This window comes from Pelophylax lessonae (assembly GCF_965119305.1).
Source record: "Pelophylax lessonae genome assembly, chromosome: 5".
Lineage (NCBI taxonomy): Eukaryota > Metazoa > Chordata > Amphibia > Anura > Ranidae > Pelophylax > Pelophylax lessonae.
The window spans coordinates 78,325,365-78,343,864 of record NC_138772.1 but is presented as its reverse complement, the minus strand read 5'-3'; the positions used below and the strand labels follow the sequence as shown (position 1 = coordinate 78,343,864).

General features: G+C 43.4%; 1 protein-coding gene across 1 annotated transcript in view; it reads right to left on the bottom strand.

Moving 5' to 3' along the window:
• MYO3A (myosin IIIA) overlaps window positions 1-18,500 on the bottom strand; it is a 312,359-nt gene that overhangs the window by 19,382 nt on the left and 274,477 nt on the right. The window contains exon 32 of the mRNA XM_082259576.1: window positions 2,795-2,895. Within this exon, the coding sequence (XP_082115702.1) occupies window positions 2,795-2,895 (101 nt within the window). The remainder of the gene's footprint in view (window positions 1-2,794; window positions 2,896-18,500) is intronic.

The window sequence follows — 18,500 nt, the reverse complement described above, 5'->3', positions numbered from 1 at the left end:
TTTAAGGTTTTAGTACTAGAGTTCTACATTGTATGTTAATGCAAACTAGATTCAGCCAGTCCCCAAGTCCAGCTATTGGGACAGATCATGCTGAGCTAACTAAGAAATGCTTGAAGTCAGCCATGATACCTTCTCCTCAGAAACATGCAAATGGTAAAAATATGTTTTTAAAACAAGTTTTAGGTATGCTGTGTATATAGGAACACATACCTAAATTATAGTGGGATTTTCTCAAATTTGACTACAAAAGTGGAAATACACTTTTCCCCCCATACAGGTCTCTGGGAATGCAAAAGCACCTGAAGCAGGTCAACAGCAACTGCAGTGAATTCATAATGATCTCAGAAGCATTTCAAACTGATGTCAATATCACATTACAGTTGCCCATCGAAGCCAGTCCACACAGGCCCTTACGTATTCTTGGTTATTGAAAAAATTGAAAGCTGCCTAGCCACTTCCGGACAGATAACTGCCATAACCCTGGTAATTTTCTACATGCCCGGCGGTCCTCTTTCACATAAAAGTGGTGCCCACCCCCCTCCTGTTGCTTCCCAGTCATTTTCCCTGCTTACCGGAGCTGTCCATTCCAGTCCCAGGCAGGAAGTTGAGTGAGGGCAAGATGGCCCCAACTCAACTCTTTGGACTTGAGGGACCGGAGCAACGTTATACATCGCTTCCGCCTACTGGCCTTAAAGGGCCCATTTTTTTTTTTTTTTTGCATAAAAAAAAGTTAATTTTCTTTTTGCTTTTAAGTGTTGATGTGAGATCTGAGGTCTTTTTGACCCTAGATCTCACATTAAAGAGGACCTGTCCTACTTATTTCTATTACAGGGAATGTTTACAATCCTTTTAATAGGAATAAAAATGATCAAAAAAACATTTTTTAATGGGACAGAGTAAAAATAAAAAATAAAAGGTAAAATAAATAAGAAAAAAATAAAATAATTTAAAGCGCCCCGTCCCCCCAAGTTCACGCGCAGAAGCGAATGCATACACCCAAACCACCCATGTAAGGTATCGCCACGATCAGTAGAGTGAGAGCAATAACTCCTCTGTAACTCTAAACTTGTAACCTGTAGAAATTTGTAAAGCATCGCCTATGGAGATTTTTAAGTACCAATGTTTTTCGCCATTCCACGAGCAAGCGCAATTTTAAAGCATGCCATGTTAGGTTATCAATTTACTCGACGTAACATTCTCTTTCACATAATAGAAAAAAAATTAGGCTAACTTTACTGTTTTCTTCTTTTTCATTCAAAAACGTGTATTTTTTTTAAAAAAGAAATTGCGTTTGTAAGACCGCCAGAGGTGTAACAAAGTATTGCAACAATTTCCATTTTATTCTCTAGGGTCTCTGCTAAAAAAATATATATATATTATTTGGGGGTTCTAAGTGATTTTCTAGCAAAAAATACTGATTTTAACTTGTAAACAACAAGTGTCAGAAATAGTCCTGGTTCTTAAGTGGCTAGAGTATTCCATCTGGTTAGAAATGGAAGTACATTTATCTTACCTGAAATAGAAAATAATGTTCTAAAAGCATCGGATTTATTGGACATGATTGGCAGAAATGCATTTTTATTAAAGAATGACAAGAACTCATACAGTCATAAGTAAAACGAATACACAAATAAATATATCAGATATGCCCTTTACATGACATTGGCTGAGCAGTGACTCTCAAAATATGACTTCAGGATGCATATGTGACTAACTCAGATTTAGGATTGGTCAGGGCAATGGTTTCTAACTTGCCTTATATAGGAGGAGAACAGTGTAGCACATTATATCCTCAAAGGGCTACACATAATATTTACTATATGTAATGCTACAGAAACACTTATAGACTGGAGAAGGTCAGAGATGGCAGACATGATACATGCATGGTTGATGGAGACAGTCGAAGGCTGGAAACTAGTTACAAGAGACTGCTAGACATAACTCAAATCACAGTCCCTTTACAAATTTTTGTTTCATATAGTCTCCTTGTACATTACTGACAGAACATTTGATACTCCTCTTGGTATCATCCATTAAAATGATCAGGGGGGGGATGAACAATACAAAAAATGATAGTGTGAAAGAAATTAACCATACTGTTTAACTAGCAAAAGCAGCCCAAAATATATTTTTCCTTCACTAGCCCAGTGAGTGAGTGAGCACTTAGATAGGGAAATCACAGACTATTGGCTGCTAGGGACCAAGGAAACCACAATAAGTACCAAAGAACCACAGGCAGCTTTCTGGGCACATGTTTGGCACCATGTGGCTTTGAGTCATGTCATATGGGTTCTGAGAGACCAGTTATCATTTCCTAGGGCAGTGATGGCAAACCTTGGCACCCCAGATGTTTTGGAACTACATTTCCCATGATGCTCATGCACTCTGCAGTGTAGTGAAGCATCATGGGAAATGTAGTTCCAAAACATCTGGGGTGCCAAGGTTCGCCATCACTGTCCTAGGGCATGGCTCCCTTTGCCAGCCAGACAGAGATGTCACTCTATGGCTGTTCCTTCTGCAGCATTCTGGGCCAGCAAGAGAACAAAACTTATCTTGGGAATCTAATGAGATGCTTGGACTGCAGTTTTTATTGTTACAGCACTGAGATTGAGCATGAGCCTATAGTAAAAACAGATCCTACTTAGTAGTTAGTTACTAGCAAGAACTACATCAAAACCTGGAAAGATAAGGCTCGCTAAAATCTTTGCAATGTCTATGGTTGGCGTGGAGGAATTTCTTTTTCAAATTAACAAAACTGGAGTTTCCTTTAAAAGAACACTTCAAATCAACTCACATGCAGCATACTGTAGTAGGTGGAGTCATCAGGGCTGTTTAGTGTCTTCGGTTTCTGCCTCCTTGGAGTTCTTTGTGGCTTGACATCATCCAAGTGCGATCCTACTAATTAAGATAAACATATACACATTTTACAACAGACCACTTGGAGAAATATCTTTATCAATAGCCATATTATTTGCAGAAACATCCATATCCAAGCAAAATAACACTATAAATATTACAAGGTGTCTAATCTGTTGACATTTGTGCAGGGACACCACAAGATAAAGAGCATATTGGGGGTTAATTTACTAAAACTGAAGTGTAAACATTGGTGCTTCCAGATTTTTTTGTCAAGGCTTAATTGAGCAAGCTGAACCATGTACAGTTGTACCAGATTTTGCACTCTCCAGTTTTAGTAATTGTCCCCTTAAAATCCAGCAGTTAAAGATTGCCTGTACTGAGTTAAGTCACCATTGATAACCTCTGTTTATGAAAATGATAGTCACCTGGTTGATCAAGTGGCTCCAGCACTAAGACTTTAGCTCTTAAGCACTAACCAAAGCTTAATATACTTTAAGTTTTTCAGAGATAGAGTTCCAATTTATTTTAGAAGCTAAACTGTATATACAGTGGGTACGGAAAGTATTCAGACCCCCTTAAATTTTTCACTCTTTGTTATATTGCAGCCATTTGCTAAAATCATTTAAGTTCATTCTTCTTCCTCATGAATGTACACACAGCACCCCATACTGACAGAAAAACACAGAATTGTTGACATTGTTGCAGATTTATTAAAAAAGAAAAACTGAAATATCACATGGTCCTAAGTATTCAGACCCTTTGCTGTGACACTCATATATTTAACTCAGGTGCTTTCCATTTCTTCTGATCATCCTTGAAATGGTTCTACACCTTCATTTGAGTCCAGCTGTGTTTGATTATACTGATTGAACTTGATTAGGAAAGCCACACACCTGTCTATATAAGACCTTCCAGATCACAATGCATGTCAGAGCAAATGAGAATCATGAGGTCAAAGGAACTGCCTGAAGAGCTCAGAGACAGAATTGTGGCAAGGTACAAGGTTACAAAAAGATTTCTGCTGCACTTAAGGTTCCTAAGAGCACAGTGGCCTCCATAATCCTCAAATGGAAGACGTTTGGGACGACCAGAACCCTTCCTAGAGCTGGCCGTCCGGCCAAACTGAGCTATCGGGGGAGAAGAGCCTTGGTGAGAGAGGTAAAGAAGAACCCAAAGCTCCAGAGATGCAGTCAGGAGATGGGAGAAAGTTGTAGAAAGTCAACCATCACTGCAGCCCTCCACCAGTCGGGGCTTTATGGCAGAGTGGCCCGACGGAAGCCTCTCCTCAGTGTAAGACACATGAAAGCCCGCATGGAGTTTGCTAAAAAACACCTGAAGGACTCCAAGATGGTGAGAAATAAGATTCTCTGGTCTGATGAGACCAAAATAGAACTTTTTGGCCTTAATTCTAAGCGGTATGTGTGGAGAAAACCAGGCACTGCTCATCACCTGTCCAATACAGTCCCAACAGTGAAGCATGGTGGTGGCAGCATCATGCTGTGGGGTGTTTTTCAGCTGCAGGGACAGGACGACTGGTTGCAATCGAGGGAAAGATGAATGCGGCCAAGTACAGGGATATCCTGGACAAAAAACCTTCTCCAGAGTGCTCTGGACCTCAGACTGGGCCAAAGGTTTACCTTCCAACAAGACAATGACCCTAAGCACACAGCTAAAATAACGAAGGAGTGGCTTCACAACAACTCCGTGACTGTTCTTGAATGGCCCAGCCAGAGCCCTGACTTAAACCCAATTGAGCATCTCTGGAGAGACCTAAAAATGGCTGTCCACCAACGTTTACCATCCAACCTGACAGAACTGGAGAAGATCTGCAAGGAGGAATGGCAGAGGATCCCCAAATCCAGGTGTGAAAGACTTGTTGCATCTTTCCCAAAAAGACTCCTGGCTGTATTAGATCAAAAGGGGGCTTCTACTAAATACTGAGCAAAGGGTCTGAATACTTAGGACCATGTGATATTTCAGTTTTTCTTTTTTAATAAATCTGCAACAATGTCAACAATTCTGTGTTTTTCTGTCAGTATGGGGTGCTATGTGTACATTCATGAGGAAGAAGAATGAACCTAAATGATTTTAGCAAATGGCTGCAATATAACAAAGAGTGAAAAATTTAAGGGGGTCTGAATACTTTCCGTACCCACTGTATGTTCCCTTGCATCCAAGAGGCCATGGGTGAATTGTACCTCTGTGATCACAGTTTGAGACATCCATGTGGGATTGTGCACGTGGTTTCTTTTCAAGGATGTGTATTTAAAATATGGCAGAGACTATATTTGAAAAGTTTTAAACATTTTTGTATTTTTACTTAGGAGTAAAGATATATTATACATTATATTCTTAAATTTTGTATTTCCACAAGCATTTTTTAGCATTAGTAGATGCGATGTACACTATATTGTCAAGAGTTTTGGGACGCCTGCATTTAAACACATGAACTTTAATGGCATCCTGGTCTTAGTCCGTAGGGTTCAATATTGAGTTGGTTGAGTATAACCGCTTCAATTCTTCTGGGAAGGTTGTCCACAAGATTTAGGCATGTGTCTATGGGAATGTTTGACCATTCTTTTAGAAGGCCATTTGTGAGGTCAGGCACTGAGGTTGTACGAGAAGGGCTGGCTCGCAGTCTCCACTTTAATTCATCCCAAAGGTGTTATATTGAGTTGAAGTCAGGACTCTGTGCAGCTCAGTCAAGTTCATCAACCCCAAACTCACTCATCCATGTCTTTATGGACCTTAGTTTGTGCTCTGGTGTACAGTCATGTTGGAACAGGAAGGGGCCATCCCCAAACTGTTCCCACAAAGTTGGGAACATGAAATTGTCCAAAATGTCTTGGTATGGTGACACCTTAAAAGAGAAGTATAGGTTATGGCTTTTTTTAAGATTAATACTTACCTATGTCGGACCGATGCTGCATCTGTCCCCCGCCACCTCTACACTAAGACCAGAGCAAACGAACGCCGTCAATTGCTTGGTTCTGACAGCTCTCCGAGCAGAGAGCTGCTGGCTGTCAGTCAGCAGCTCTCTGCTCTGCTCCCTCCTTGCTCAGCTGTGAAGGGGTGGGGAGCGGCTTGCTGAGAGGCTGAGTTTGGTGTTGATTCAGCCACCTGGCGGATCCAGACTCTATTGTCATGATGATGCGGTGCCTGGACCATTTTCTGTGACGTCAGCAGAGAGCGGACTTCAGCCCACTCTTTGCTGAAAATGGGTCACAGGAGTGCAGACCGAACTGCAGTCCTGTGATCCATATGAGATGTTCAGCCAATTGAGCTTGGGCTGTAAATCTCCTTTAAGAGTTCCCTTCACTGCCCAATCCCTGAAAAGCAACCCTACACCATAATCCCCCCTTCTACAAATGATTTGGACCAGTGCACAAACCAAGGTCCATGAAAAATTATTCTTTAGAAGGGAATAATTTCTGTGTAAAACAATTCTGTATATTTAGGCATTGTGAAGTGAAGGGGATTGCTAGGAAATGTAATCTGTGATGTGTGACCATATACTTCACCATGTGTCATTGCCCACTGTATATAATAACAGTTTTGTTTTATTTTCCGGAAAAAGCTAGCTTTTTTTCCCATAGAGTGCCCTTTCGTCAGTAAGAGAAAGCCATCATTAAAGATCAAACATTAAAGTGGGAAGGAGGCTTCTAGTGTATATACAACTCTACAGTTATCTATAGATGGCCATTAAATGGTTACACAGAAACAGCATTTTATCAGAGCTACTATATGTTATTTATTACATAGCTCTGGTCAGATTTTTTCTGTTTATTGTCAAATGGGATTTGTTTTTTTTGTTTTTTTTGAGCATGAGTAAATATTACAGTTACCGAAGAAATACCTTTTCCGTAAAGAGTTTTAGTTCTTAAAAGGTTAGTCTACCTTTACAATAAAATTGCCCATGCATTCCAAAGTCATACAGTCGTACAGTAAATAAATATTGCTCAGGTTTCGAAAAAAAAAAAAATTATTAAAAAAAATGATTATCAATGTCATACCTGACCTGCAGACCATCTGCAGCCTGTCCCACAAAACTGCCAGCTAGGCAACCCTCCCCATCCTGTCCAGTTGGCAGGATACTTCGGACTTTGGGTGCGAACCCACAGCTTTGCATGAAAAAGCACTCTGGCTTGTTCAAAATTAATGTATGGGCAGTGCACTCCCTCTGCCACAGAGGGAAATAGAGTGTGCAGCACATTTGCAGATTTTATACGAGCTAGTGCATTCTTTCTAGTGATGCCAAAATGTGCTGCCCAATGCCCGCCATGTCTTGCCCTCTAAGCAGGAAGGGATGGGTCATCTACATGGGAGTTTTTTGTGATAAGCTTGGGATAAGCCATGGAGAGCTTTTTTTTTTTTTTTAAAGAAGAATTTATTGTAAAGGTGAACTAACCCTTTAAGTTAAGGGTAGCCATAGATGGCTCGAATTTCTGGGCCAAAACCTTCTGACTCGGTTGTATTCAAGCCATGGGTGGTCCTGCAAGCATTAGAAATCACTTGGTGCAGGTGGAAAATTATCGCCCAAACTGTTACTGATTCCTATCAGATGAGGTCACTGTTAAGGAGTGTCAGTGTGCCACAGCTACCTATATACAATAGCCAGTAGTGGTGATTCCATTATCTATGCTCTTAGTGTGGAGGTGGAGGAAGGAATTGATGGATTTCCTGTTGTTTAGGCCACAGTCTAAACAAGAGAAAATCATTCACGTACGGCAAACTTAACTAAGGCACAGCACTCAGCCACAAGTCACTCTGCTGAAATTAGGCCAGTGCAAGATGGATTCTGATTGGATGCTGCCTGGTGAATGCAATTAGGCTGTAGTACACATTAGTAGTTAATTAATAGACTTGGAATTTTGCAGAGGCAGAACAGCATATGATGCTTTATACTGTAGGACATGGTTCTCCAAATTGTTCAGTATGAGGGACACGTCGTATATTTTACAAATATTTGCGGGCAAAAAAAAAAGCAGTGTTATGAATGAAAGAAACAATAAAGTAATAATTACGCCTTACTTGGAGTTTTTTTGTAATTAGCAGAAGATTCAGTAACACAAAGCAAATAAATTCCAATTATACCTGAGCCCATTAGAGTATGCACTTACATCAAGGTTCCCAACAGAGCCCCTTACATCAGATTTCCCCATAAGAGTCATTTCATCAGAGTCACCTCTTACATCAGAGTCTCCTTTTACATCAGAATCACCTCTTACGTCAGAGTCACCCCTTACGTCAGAGTCCCCCATCACAGCCCACTTAAATCAGGATTCCCATCAAAGTCCCCCTTACATCGGAGTCTCTCTTATATCAGTGCTGCCCTTACATTTACCCCCTAGGGCTTATTTACATTTGCTTAGACTTTAATACACATTAACGCACCTACTGCTTCAACGTGCATTTGGCATGTGATGCATTGGCGATGCTGCAGTGATGCTTCTGTCGGGATTATTGGGGGTGATTGATTCAAATAATAATAGGTAATTAAATAATCGATATAAAAAAAAAATGATTTTAAAAAGCCATGTATATTTCATATTATGCATAAGAGATTCTGAATGGCATGGCTTCCATATTGTTTTTTTTTTAGGTCAAATAAAGTTCATATATGTCTTCTTACCAAAATGTCTCTCACAGGCTTACAATAGGGTTCTATACTTTCAGCAGACATTTCTATTTTCTTTTGTCATAAATAAGAGGCCTTTACACATCTCATCAGATAAGGACGATTAGCGAGACACCATACTAGTCTAGCTTGTAATCTTATCTGTATATAACAATGGACAATACTCCAGTATATTCTAGTTGTATTTTAAAATGAGCTATATATAAGTTTTAAAGATACATCATTATATGTGAGAAGATATTAGCCATAATTATGTCATTATATTATGTAAGGCATATACATATATATTTAGGAATATTGTATCACATTTTGGGTTTATATTCTTAAAGTAGTAATCTTACTTAGACTTAAAACTAAAGTGAATACTAAGTACTTCATGTTAAGGCATGTGGTAGGAGTGTTTATATAAGAATTGTTTTAGTCTAGTCTAAGTGTTCAAGGTGTTGTAAATCCTACAGGCATACATCTTAATTGACAGTGTAAGACACAGACAAGTGATTTAATGAGCTTTCACTAGTCAACAGGTCAACAAGGTCACTTTTAATAGTAGGCCATTGTACGTTGTGACGTATGTTAAAACAAAATTTAATAAGTAATGCAACACTGCCCCTAGTGGATGTTTAATTTTAATTTCCAATAATTGATTATAGTAATTAGATGCTTTTAGTGACGTGGAGATTATATGGTAATGAGATCCCCGCCCACACTTCAGGGGGGGTTCAAAAGTCCTAGTCAGCTAGTGAGAGGAGGAGAGCTGAGGATTGCAAAGATCGTGAGGGAGTTCTGAAACTCATGGGAGACCATTGATCCTATCTATAACCAAGACAACGTGACTTCTCAGACAATAGAATTTGGCTGGTAAAGTATGTTCCTATTCTTCATATAGATATTTGATCTGCCTTATTTAGATGCACCTAACTGACCCATCACCTAATCTGTTAGCATCAAGATTTGAAGTTAAATCATTCTAACTGCAGTATGATTGGTTTAATTCTTTTATCTTGGGATTTAAGCTGATTCTGGCTTTTAGTAAAATGGTTCAGTTGTGATGTATTCTTTATGGTAGGTTAACTAAATAGAAGCATATTTTATCAATACAATCTGGACTTTTTAAGGCATGGTCCAACAATGTTGATCCATGCAACTGTATTTAAAACATAGAAATTGAATATCTGTTGGATGAGAGAAGTTACATGCCAAATCTGTCATATTGGTTGCCATCTTTTATGCAGACTGTCACTCATATTTAAAAGTCTTTGGTTATGATCATTTTATTATTCTGAGATAATATTCTTTGTTTTTATTCTCATATTACCTTTGTGATATATCTTATTGCATTTTATTGAAACTTTGTGTTTATCAATTATATTTTGACATTTGTTTTGCACTGAAGTATTTAATAAATATATATATATTTTTGCACAGAATTGTATCCTCTATCTTCAGTTTAGTGTCACTTAAAACGATCTTGCATTTTATATGATTTATGGAAATAAGTGAAGACTCTCTTAATTTACAGATCTCCGCTTCTTTGTATAAACAAACACTGTTATATTCAGAGCAGTATAAACATTCTGACACTTCTGTGATGCTTTTTTGAAGCTTTAATGAAGCTTGGCAAATGTCCTGTGTGTGTGTTGATTTTCTATTTGTTTTAAAGGAGCCTAGTAGAACCCCAGCTCAGTAGTACGCCCACTCAGCAGATTCCCAGCTTATTAGTGCCCTCATTCCGTAAATCCCCAGTTTATTAGTACCCTCATTCAGCAGATCCCCTGCTCAGTAGTACCTCTAGCTCTGCTGATGCCCCACTCAGTAGAACCCCCAGCTTGGCTGATTCCCTGTTCAGTAGTAACCCCCAGCTTTACTAATCCCCCACTCAGTAGGAACCCCCAGCTCTGCTGATCCTCTAGTTTGCTGAGACAGGCAGTAAACATTTTCAGTAGGATGCCACAAATGGCAACCTACTTAATTCACCCATGACTGTTGTCTTTTAAACAGAAAAAAATAGTTTTTAAAACTCCATGCAGGCACCATCCCCCCTCCCCCCCCCCCCCCCCATGCCCCATGAGACTGCTCTGATTTGCACTGTACATAAACAACAGAGGCCATTTTGTATGATAAACATTTGTGCAGAAATCACCTATGGCATTTAGCGAATCTGAAAAAAGTGGGTGACACCAAAAGGACATGTTTACATTCATAAAAAAGAGGATGTGTGTTAGAAGTAGAGAGGTGTTAGAAGTAGAGAAGGTCCTGGAAACACACTAGGGGCTCGTTCATACCATGTCCATTGAGCTACACTGATCTGTATAGATTGACATCCAACACACACGAAACACACCTCACCACAAGTCACCATAGGGCATTGCAACATGCTGAGGTGCATTGAGTTGAGTGAAGTGTCATTCTTTGACTCTTCAAAAGTTAACAAAAAAAAAGAGAAAAAAGTAAACAGTGTGATTATTATCATGATATAGGATTTACAGTCAGGTCCATAAATATTGGGACATCGACACAATTCTAATCTTTTTGGCTCTATACACCACACAATGGATTTGAAATGAAACAAACAAGATGTGCTTTAACTGCAGACTTTCAGCTTTAATTTGAGGGTATTTACATCCAAATCAGGTGAAAGGTGTTGGAATTACAACAGTTTGTATATGTGCCTCCCTCTTTTTAAGGGACCAAAAGTAATGGGACAATTGGCTGCTCAGCTGTTCCATGGCCAGGTGTGTGTTATTCCCTCATTATCCCATTTACAAGGAGCGGATAAAAGATCCAGAGTTCATTTCAAGTGTGCTATTTGCATTTGGAATCTGTTGCTGTCAACTCTCAATATGAGATCCAAAGAGCTGTCACTATCAGTGAAGCAAGCCATCATTAGGCTGAAAAAACAAAACAAACCCATCAGAGAGATAGCAAAAACATTGGGTGTGGCCAAATCAACTGTTTGGAACATCCTTAACCACTTAAGCCCCGGAGGATTTGGCTGCTAAACGACCAGAGGGTATTTTGCGATTCGGCACTGCGTGACTTTAACGGACAATTGCGCGGTCGTGCGACGCTGTACCTAAACGAATTTGGCGTCCTTTTTTTCCCACAAACAGAGCTTTCTTTTGGCGGTATTTGATCACCTGTGCGATTTTTTGATCACGCGCTATAAACAAAAAAAGAGCGTAAATTTTGCAAAAATAGCAATATTTTTCCCTTTTTTTTATATGAAATTCCCCCAAAAAAAATGTAAAAATCAAAATTTTTTAATATTTTCGGCCAATTTGTTTTATGCTACCTATGTTTGGTAAAAAAAATCGCAAAAAGCGTATTTTGATTGGTTTGCGCAAAAGTTATTGCGTTTACTAACAAAGGGAAAGATTTTTGTCATTTTTGTTGTTTTTTTTTTTTAACGCGTAATGGCGGCGATCTGCGATTTTTTTTGCGGTACTGCGACATTGCGGCGGAAAGATCGGACCCTTGACTGACATTTTTGACACTTTTGGGGTTACCAGTGACATTTCTACAGTAATCAGTGCTATATATATGCACTGTTACTGTAAAAATACACTGGTAGTGAAGGGGTTAACTTTATTTGAGAGGGAGGGGCTGTGTGTGTCCCTAGGGGCGTGATTCTAACTGTGATTGGCTGTGGCTTCAACTGTATGCAGAGTGATCAATGGATCTACATAGTAGATCCATGTGATCAGCTCTCATACAGAGAGGAGAATGACAGGCAGCTTGTTTACACAAGCTGCCTGACTTTCTCCCTCTCCCCCGCCGATCGCAGAGTGGCCGGCGGCGATCGGGTCCGCCGGTCACACGCGCGGGGGGGTCCGTGACCACGCGGGAGCGGGAGCGCGCCTCCGGCGGCGCGCGCTCGCTCCCTAAACCCTCACAGGCGAGCGACGTAGACCTACGTCACTTTGCCTGTGAGGGGCTGACCGCCGCCGTAGATAGTCGTGCGGCGGTCGGCAAGTGGTTAAAAAGAAAGAATGCACCGGTGAGCTCAGCAACACCAAAAGACCCGGAAGACCACGGAAAACAACTGTGGTGAATGACCGAAGAATTCTTTCCCTGGTGAAGAAAACACCCTTCACAACAGTTGGCCAGATCAAGAACACTCTCCAGGAGGTAGGTGTAAGTGTGTCAAAGTCAACAATCAAGAGAAGACTTCACCAGAGTGAATACAGAGGGTTCACCACAAGATGTAAACCATTGGTGAGCCTCAAAAACAGGAAGGCCAGATTAGAGTTTGCCAAACAACATCTAAAACAGCCTTCACAGTTCTGGAACAACATCCTATGGACAGATGAGACCAAGATCAACTTGTACCAGAGTGATGGGAAGAGAAGAGTATGGAGAAGGAAAGGAACTGCTCATGATCCAAAGCATATCCTCTCATCAGTGAAGCATGGTGGTGGTAGTGTCATGACGTGGGCATGTATGGCTGCCAATGGAACTGGTTCTCTTGTATTTATTGATGATGTGACTGCTGACAAAAGCAGCAGGATGAATTCTGAAGTGTTTTGGGCAATATTATCTGCTCATATTCAGCCAAATGCTTCAGAACTCATTGGACGGCGCTTCACAGTGCGGATGGACAATGACCCGAAGCATACTGCGAAAGCAACCAAAGAGTTTTTTAATGGAAAGAAGTGGAATGTTATGCAATGGCCAAGTCAATCACCTGACCTGAATCCGATTGAGCATGCATTTCACTTGCTGAAGACAAAACTGAAGGGAAAATGCCCCAAGAACAAGCAGGAACTGAAGACAGTTGCAGTAGAGGCCTGGCAGAGCATCACCAGGGATGAAACCCAGTGTCTGGTGATGTCTATGTGTTCCAGACTTCAGGCTGTAATTGGCTGCAAAGGATTTGCAACCAAGTATTAAAAGTGAAAGTTTGATTTATGATTGTTAATCTGTCCCATTACTTTTGGTCCCTTAAAAAGTGGGAGGCTCAAATGCAAACTGTTGTAATTCCTACACCGTTCACCTGATTTCGATGTGAATACCCTCACATTAAAGCTGAAAGTCTGCATTTAAAGCACATCTTGTTTGTTTCATTTCAAATCCATTGTGGTTGTCAGGATCTGTGTCATTACATGGGTCACCTGCTGGTGGCACTGTTGTTCCTGGAACTGAGGGGCGCAGTTCCAGGGCCCACCAGCGGGTGTCTCCCAGCAGCTGGACTGTTCTTTTAATTAAGCTGCACCTGAGGAGGACTGCTGAGGGAATATAAGCCCGCCCTTCACTGAGGCTCAGTGCTTCAGTATTTTCTCTGCTAGCCGTGTCCCTGTCTGAACCTGTATCCTGAAACCTGTATCCTGAAACCTGCATCCTGAAACCTGTATCCTGATCCCTGCATCCTGCTTCCTGTACCTGGCTCCCTGCTTTCCTTGTCTCCTGTCCCTGTCCTGTCCTGCTATTGTTTGCTCCATCCCTTTGTATATAGTTTGTTAGGTTCTATTGGGGTTTTGTACTGTTATCATTTATATTTTGTTTACTTGTTTATGGTCACTGGTGTTGGTATTGGAGTGTGTCATTTTGCTTAATAAACTTATTTACATCTTTATCTATCTGGGTCCTGATTCCTTGGTGCAGCCAACTGATCTGATCACCCTTGCTGGATGCCTGCATGTGGTATCCCTGACAGAATACTGAAGCCACTAACGATCAGATCGGTTGCACCTGGGAATTAGGAATTTTCTGGTTGTTGCAAGATGCAGTCAGAGGAGGTCTTTTATTTTTCTTTGCTTGTAACAGAAGACAGGGAATATTGTCGCCAAATTTTGAAAACTTACACTAGCGAGCAGTTGTTGGAATGCATCCGTCTGGCCCACTCGTTTGTTGACAAAGGCAGAGTTTTGTTCAAAGAGATTCAGCCACTTATTCAGCTCTGTGCAGAGTTGGCTTTATCTAATACCCCTAAGGGTGGTGATGATTATTCTCCTCCTTTTAGTGTCTCTCAGGTGGTATCTCTTGTGTGGCTCTTGGAAGATGATAAACCCTATTTTATTGAACATTATTCAGTGTATTCTCCAGAGGCCCTGTTGGATTGCATGAATGCTGTATATTCTCTAATCAGACAAGGGGGTTGTAAATTGAGTTTTGTTCAGGCCTTATTGCAAACCTGGTCAGATCTTTCCAATTTAGCATCAGCTAACTCACACCAATCCACTTCTGCCTCTGGACACCAGTTTTCTCAAAGTTTATCCTCTCCGTTACCTGTAGCAACCACAGCTGCAGTTAGGTATGGTTTGCTTTCCACTGCTTGTTCATATCCTGGCTTAACGAGTTGCACTTTTCCTGCATTTAACTCTGTGAAAACTTCCTCTACTACTCTGTTGCCTCTAGCAACCTCTCAGAAATTCTCCTCTGTAACTGTCTCTCCTTTTCCACCATCTCCCAATACTGCCATTTCTCTTCCATCTACTTCACAATCTATTCATAGCCCTGCAACCACTAGCAAGATTTCTGTATCTAAACCTAAAAAGAAAAGGAGATTTTTCCCAACACATACAATTATACCTGTTACCCAGCCTGCTGATCCAGTGCCCGCTGATCTGGTGCCTCCTACTGAGCCTGTTGATCCAGTGCCCACTGATCCGGTGCCTCCTACTGAGCCTGCTGATCCAGTGCCCGCTGTTCTGATGCCTGTTGTTCCAGTGCCTGCTGATCCAGTGCCCACTGATCTGGTGCCTCCTACTGAGCCTGCTGATCCAGTGCCCACTGTTCTGATGCCTGCTGTTCCAGTGCCCGCTGATCTGGTGCCTCCTACTGAGCCCGCTGATCCAGTACCTGCTGTTCCGGTGCCCGCTGATCCGGTGCCTCCTACTGAGCCTGCTGATCCAGTGCCCACTGATCCGTTGCCTTCTACTGAGCCTGCTGATCCAGTGCCCGCTGTTCTGATGCCTGTTGTTCCAGTGCCCGCTGATCCAGTGCCCACTGATCTGGTGCCTCCTACTGAGCCTGCTGATCCAGTGCCCACTGTTCTGATGCCTGCTGTTACAGTGCCCGCTGATCTGGTGCCTCCTACTGAGCCTGCTGATCCAGTGCCTGCTGTTCTGATGCCTTCTGATCCAGTGCCCGCTGATCTGGTGCCTCTTACTGAGCCTGTTGATCCAGTGCCTGCTGTTCTGATGCCTGCTGATCCAGTGCCCGCTGATCTGGTGCCTCTTACTGAGCCTGTTGATCCAGTGCCCACTGATCCGTTGCCTCCTACTGAGCCTGCTGATCCAGTGCCCGCTGTTCTGACGCCTGTTGTTCCAGTGCCAACTGATCCGGTGCCTCCTACTGAGCCTGCTGATCCAGTGCCCACTGTTCTGATGCCTGCTGTTACAGTGCCCGCTTGTCTGGTGCCTCCGACTGAGCCTGCTGATCCAGTGCCTGCTGTTCTGATGCCTGCTGATCCAGTGCCCGCTGATCTGGTGCCTCTTAATGAGCCTGTTGATCCAGTGCCCACTGATCCGGTGCCTCCTACTGAGCCTGCTGATCCAGTGCTCGCTGTTCTGATGCCTGTTGTTCCAGTGCCCGCTGATCCAGTGCCCACTGATCCGGTGCCTCCTACTGAGCCTGCTGATCCAGTGCCCACTGTTCTGATGCCTGCTGTTCCAGTGCCCGCTGATCTGGTGCCTCCTACTGAGCCCGCTGATCCAGTGCCTTCTATTCCGGTGCCCTCTGATCCAGTGCCTCCTACTGAGCCTGCTGATCCAGTGCCCTTTGATCCGGTGCCTTCTACTGAGCCTGCTGATCCAGTGCCCGCTGTTCTGATGCCTGTTGTTCCAGTGCCCACTGATCCGGTGCCTCCTACTGAGCCTGCTGATCCAGTGCCTGCTGTTACATTGCCCGCTGATCTGGTGCCTTCTACTGAGCCTGCTGATCCAGTGCCCACTGATCCAGTGCCTCCTACTGAGCCTGCTGATCCAGTGCCTGCTGTTCTAATGCCTGCTGGTCCAGTGCCCGCTGATCCGGTGCCTCCTACTGAGCCTGCTGATCCAGTGCCCGCTGTTCTGGTGCCCGCTGTTCTGGTGACCACTACCCAGTCTGCTGACCCAGTGCTTGCTGTTCCAGTGCCCGCTGACCCAGTGCCTGCTGTTCCGGTGCCTGCTGATCCGGTGTCTCTTACTCAGCCCGCTGATCCAGTGCCAGCTGATCCCGTGCCCGCTGTTCTGGTGACCACTACTGTGCCTGCTGATCCTGTGCCTGCTGATCATGTGTCTGCTGATCCTGTGCCTGCTGATCCTTTGCCTGCTGACCCAGTGCTTGCCGTTCCAGTGCCCGCTGACCCAGTGCTTGCTGTTCCGGTGCCTGCTGACCCAGTGTTTGCTGATCCAGTGCCTGCTGAGCCACGGTCTGCCGCCCTGTTTGATGTGCCACTGTCTGTTGCCCAGCCTGGTGTGCCACTGCCGGATATCCTGCATGCCGCTGGCGCTCCCCTGCTTGATGTCCAGCTTGCCTTCAGTCCCAGTGTTGGGACATGTGTTGCAATGAGGGCAGGTGTATCCCTAATGTTACGCCTCTTCAGGAACTTGACCTGTGGGGTGCCAAGACGGCTTCCAGACCCTGGTGGTGGGGCGCATGATCAATTGCTGGACTCTGGTGGCACGCCTTCCGGCAAGTTAAAGGACTTTGGCCTAGAGAGTGCTAGAAGACCCGCAGACATGGAGGGGAGACCTTTTTGGACTTTTGGGGTAGAAGCACAATGGAGCGTCCGGAGGCCGCTCCTTAAAGGGGGGGAACTGTCAGGATCTGTGTCATTACATGGGTCACCTGCTGGTGGCACTGTTGTTCCTGGAACTGAGGGGCGCAGTTCCAGGGCCCACCAGCGGGTGTCTCCCAGCAGCTGGACTGTTCTTTTAATTAAGCTGCACCTGAGGAGGACTGCTGAGGGAATATAAGCCCGCCCTTCACTGAGGCTCAGTGCTTCAGTATTTTCTCTGCTAGCCGTGTCCCTGTCTGAACCTGTATCCTGAAACCTGTATCCTGAAACCTGCATCCTGAAACCTGTATCCTGATCCCTGCATCCTGCTTCCTGTACCTGGCTCCCTGCTTTCCTTGTCTCCTGTCCCTGTCCTGTCCTGCTATTGTTTGCTCCATCCCTTTGTATATAGTTTGTTAGGTTCTATTGGGGTTTTGTACTGTTATCATTTATATTTTGTTTACTTGTTTATGGTCACTGGTGTTGGTATTGGAGTGTGTCATTTTGCTTAATAAACTCATTTACATCTTTATCTATCTGGGTCCTGATTCCTTGGTGCAGCCAACTGATCTGATCACCCTTGCTGGATGCCTGCATGTGGTATCCCTGACAGTGGTGGTGTATAGAGCCAAAAAGATTAGAAATGTGTCGATGTCCCAATATTTATGGACCTGACTGTATATAGTGCCAACAGTGTGCATAGCTCTTTGCATTATAAAGGGAGATGGTAGAGTGGTAGAGTCAAAGAAGTCAGGTCCATAGGATAGATGGAGTTCCTCGGCATGTGCATACGCACATGCGCAGAACAGCAACTGGTCAAGCAGACGTTCTTGTTCGTGGGATAGGGAGCGCATAGGCGTGTGCGCATGCGCACTCACGCATCAGTGTGCGCACGTGTCTCTAATGATGGCGCCAGGCTGGCTATTTAAACAGGCTTTCTGCATGGCCTTATTGCTGTTTGATCTGCAGCTTCTGTGTGTTGTTCCTGATTCCGTGTGACCTCTGAAATGAATCCGGCTTATCCCTAACCTGTGATTGTCTGCTTCATACCCTGACCCCGGCTTGTCTACTGGATTTCTCTTCTGTCTTCTGATCCTGCCTTACTGTTCTCCTGGTACCGACTTGGCTTGTTACCCGACCATCCTGCTGTCTACTCTCTATTCTCACCTGCCCGACCATTACCAACCCGGCTTGTCTGACCCTGCATCCTGCTCATCCGGCCTGCTACAACTCAGCCCAGCAAGTCTTGCTTCCAGCTGCCTTCTACCAGCCTGTACACTACTACATCTCCTTGCTGACTGCGGC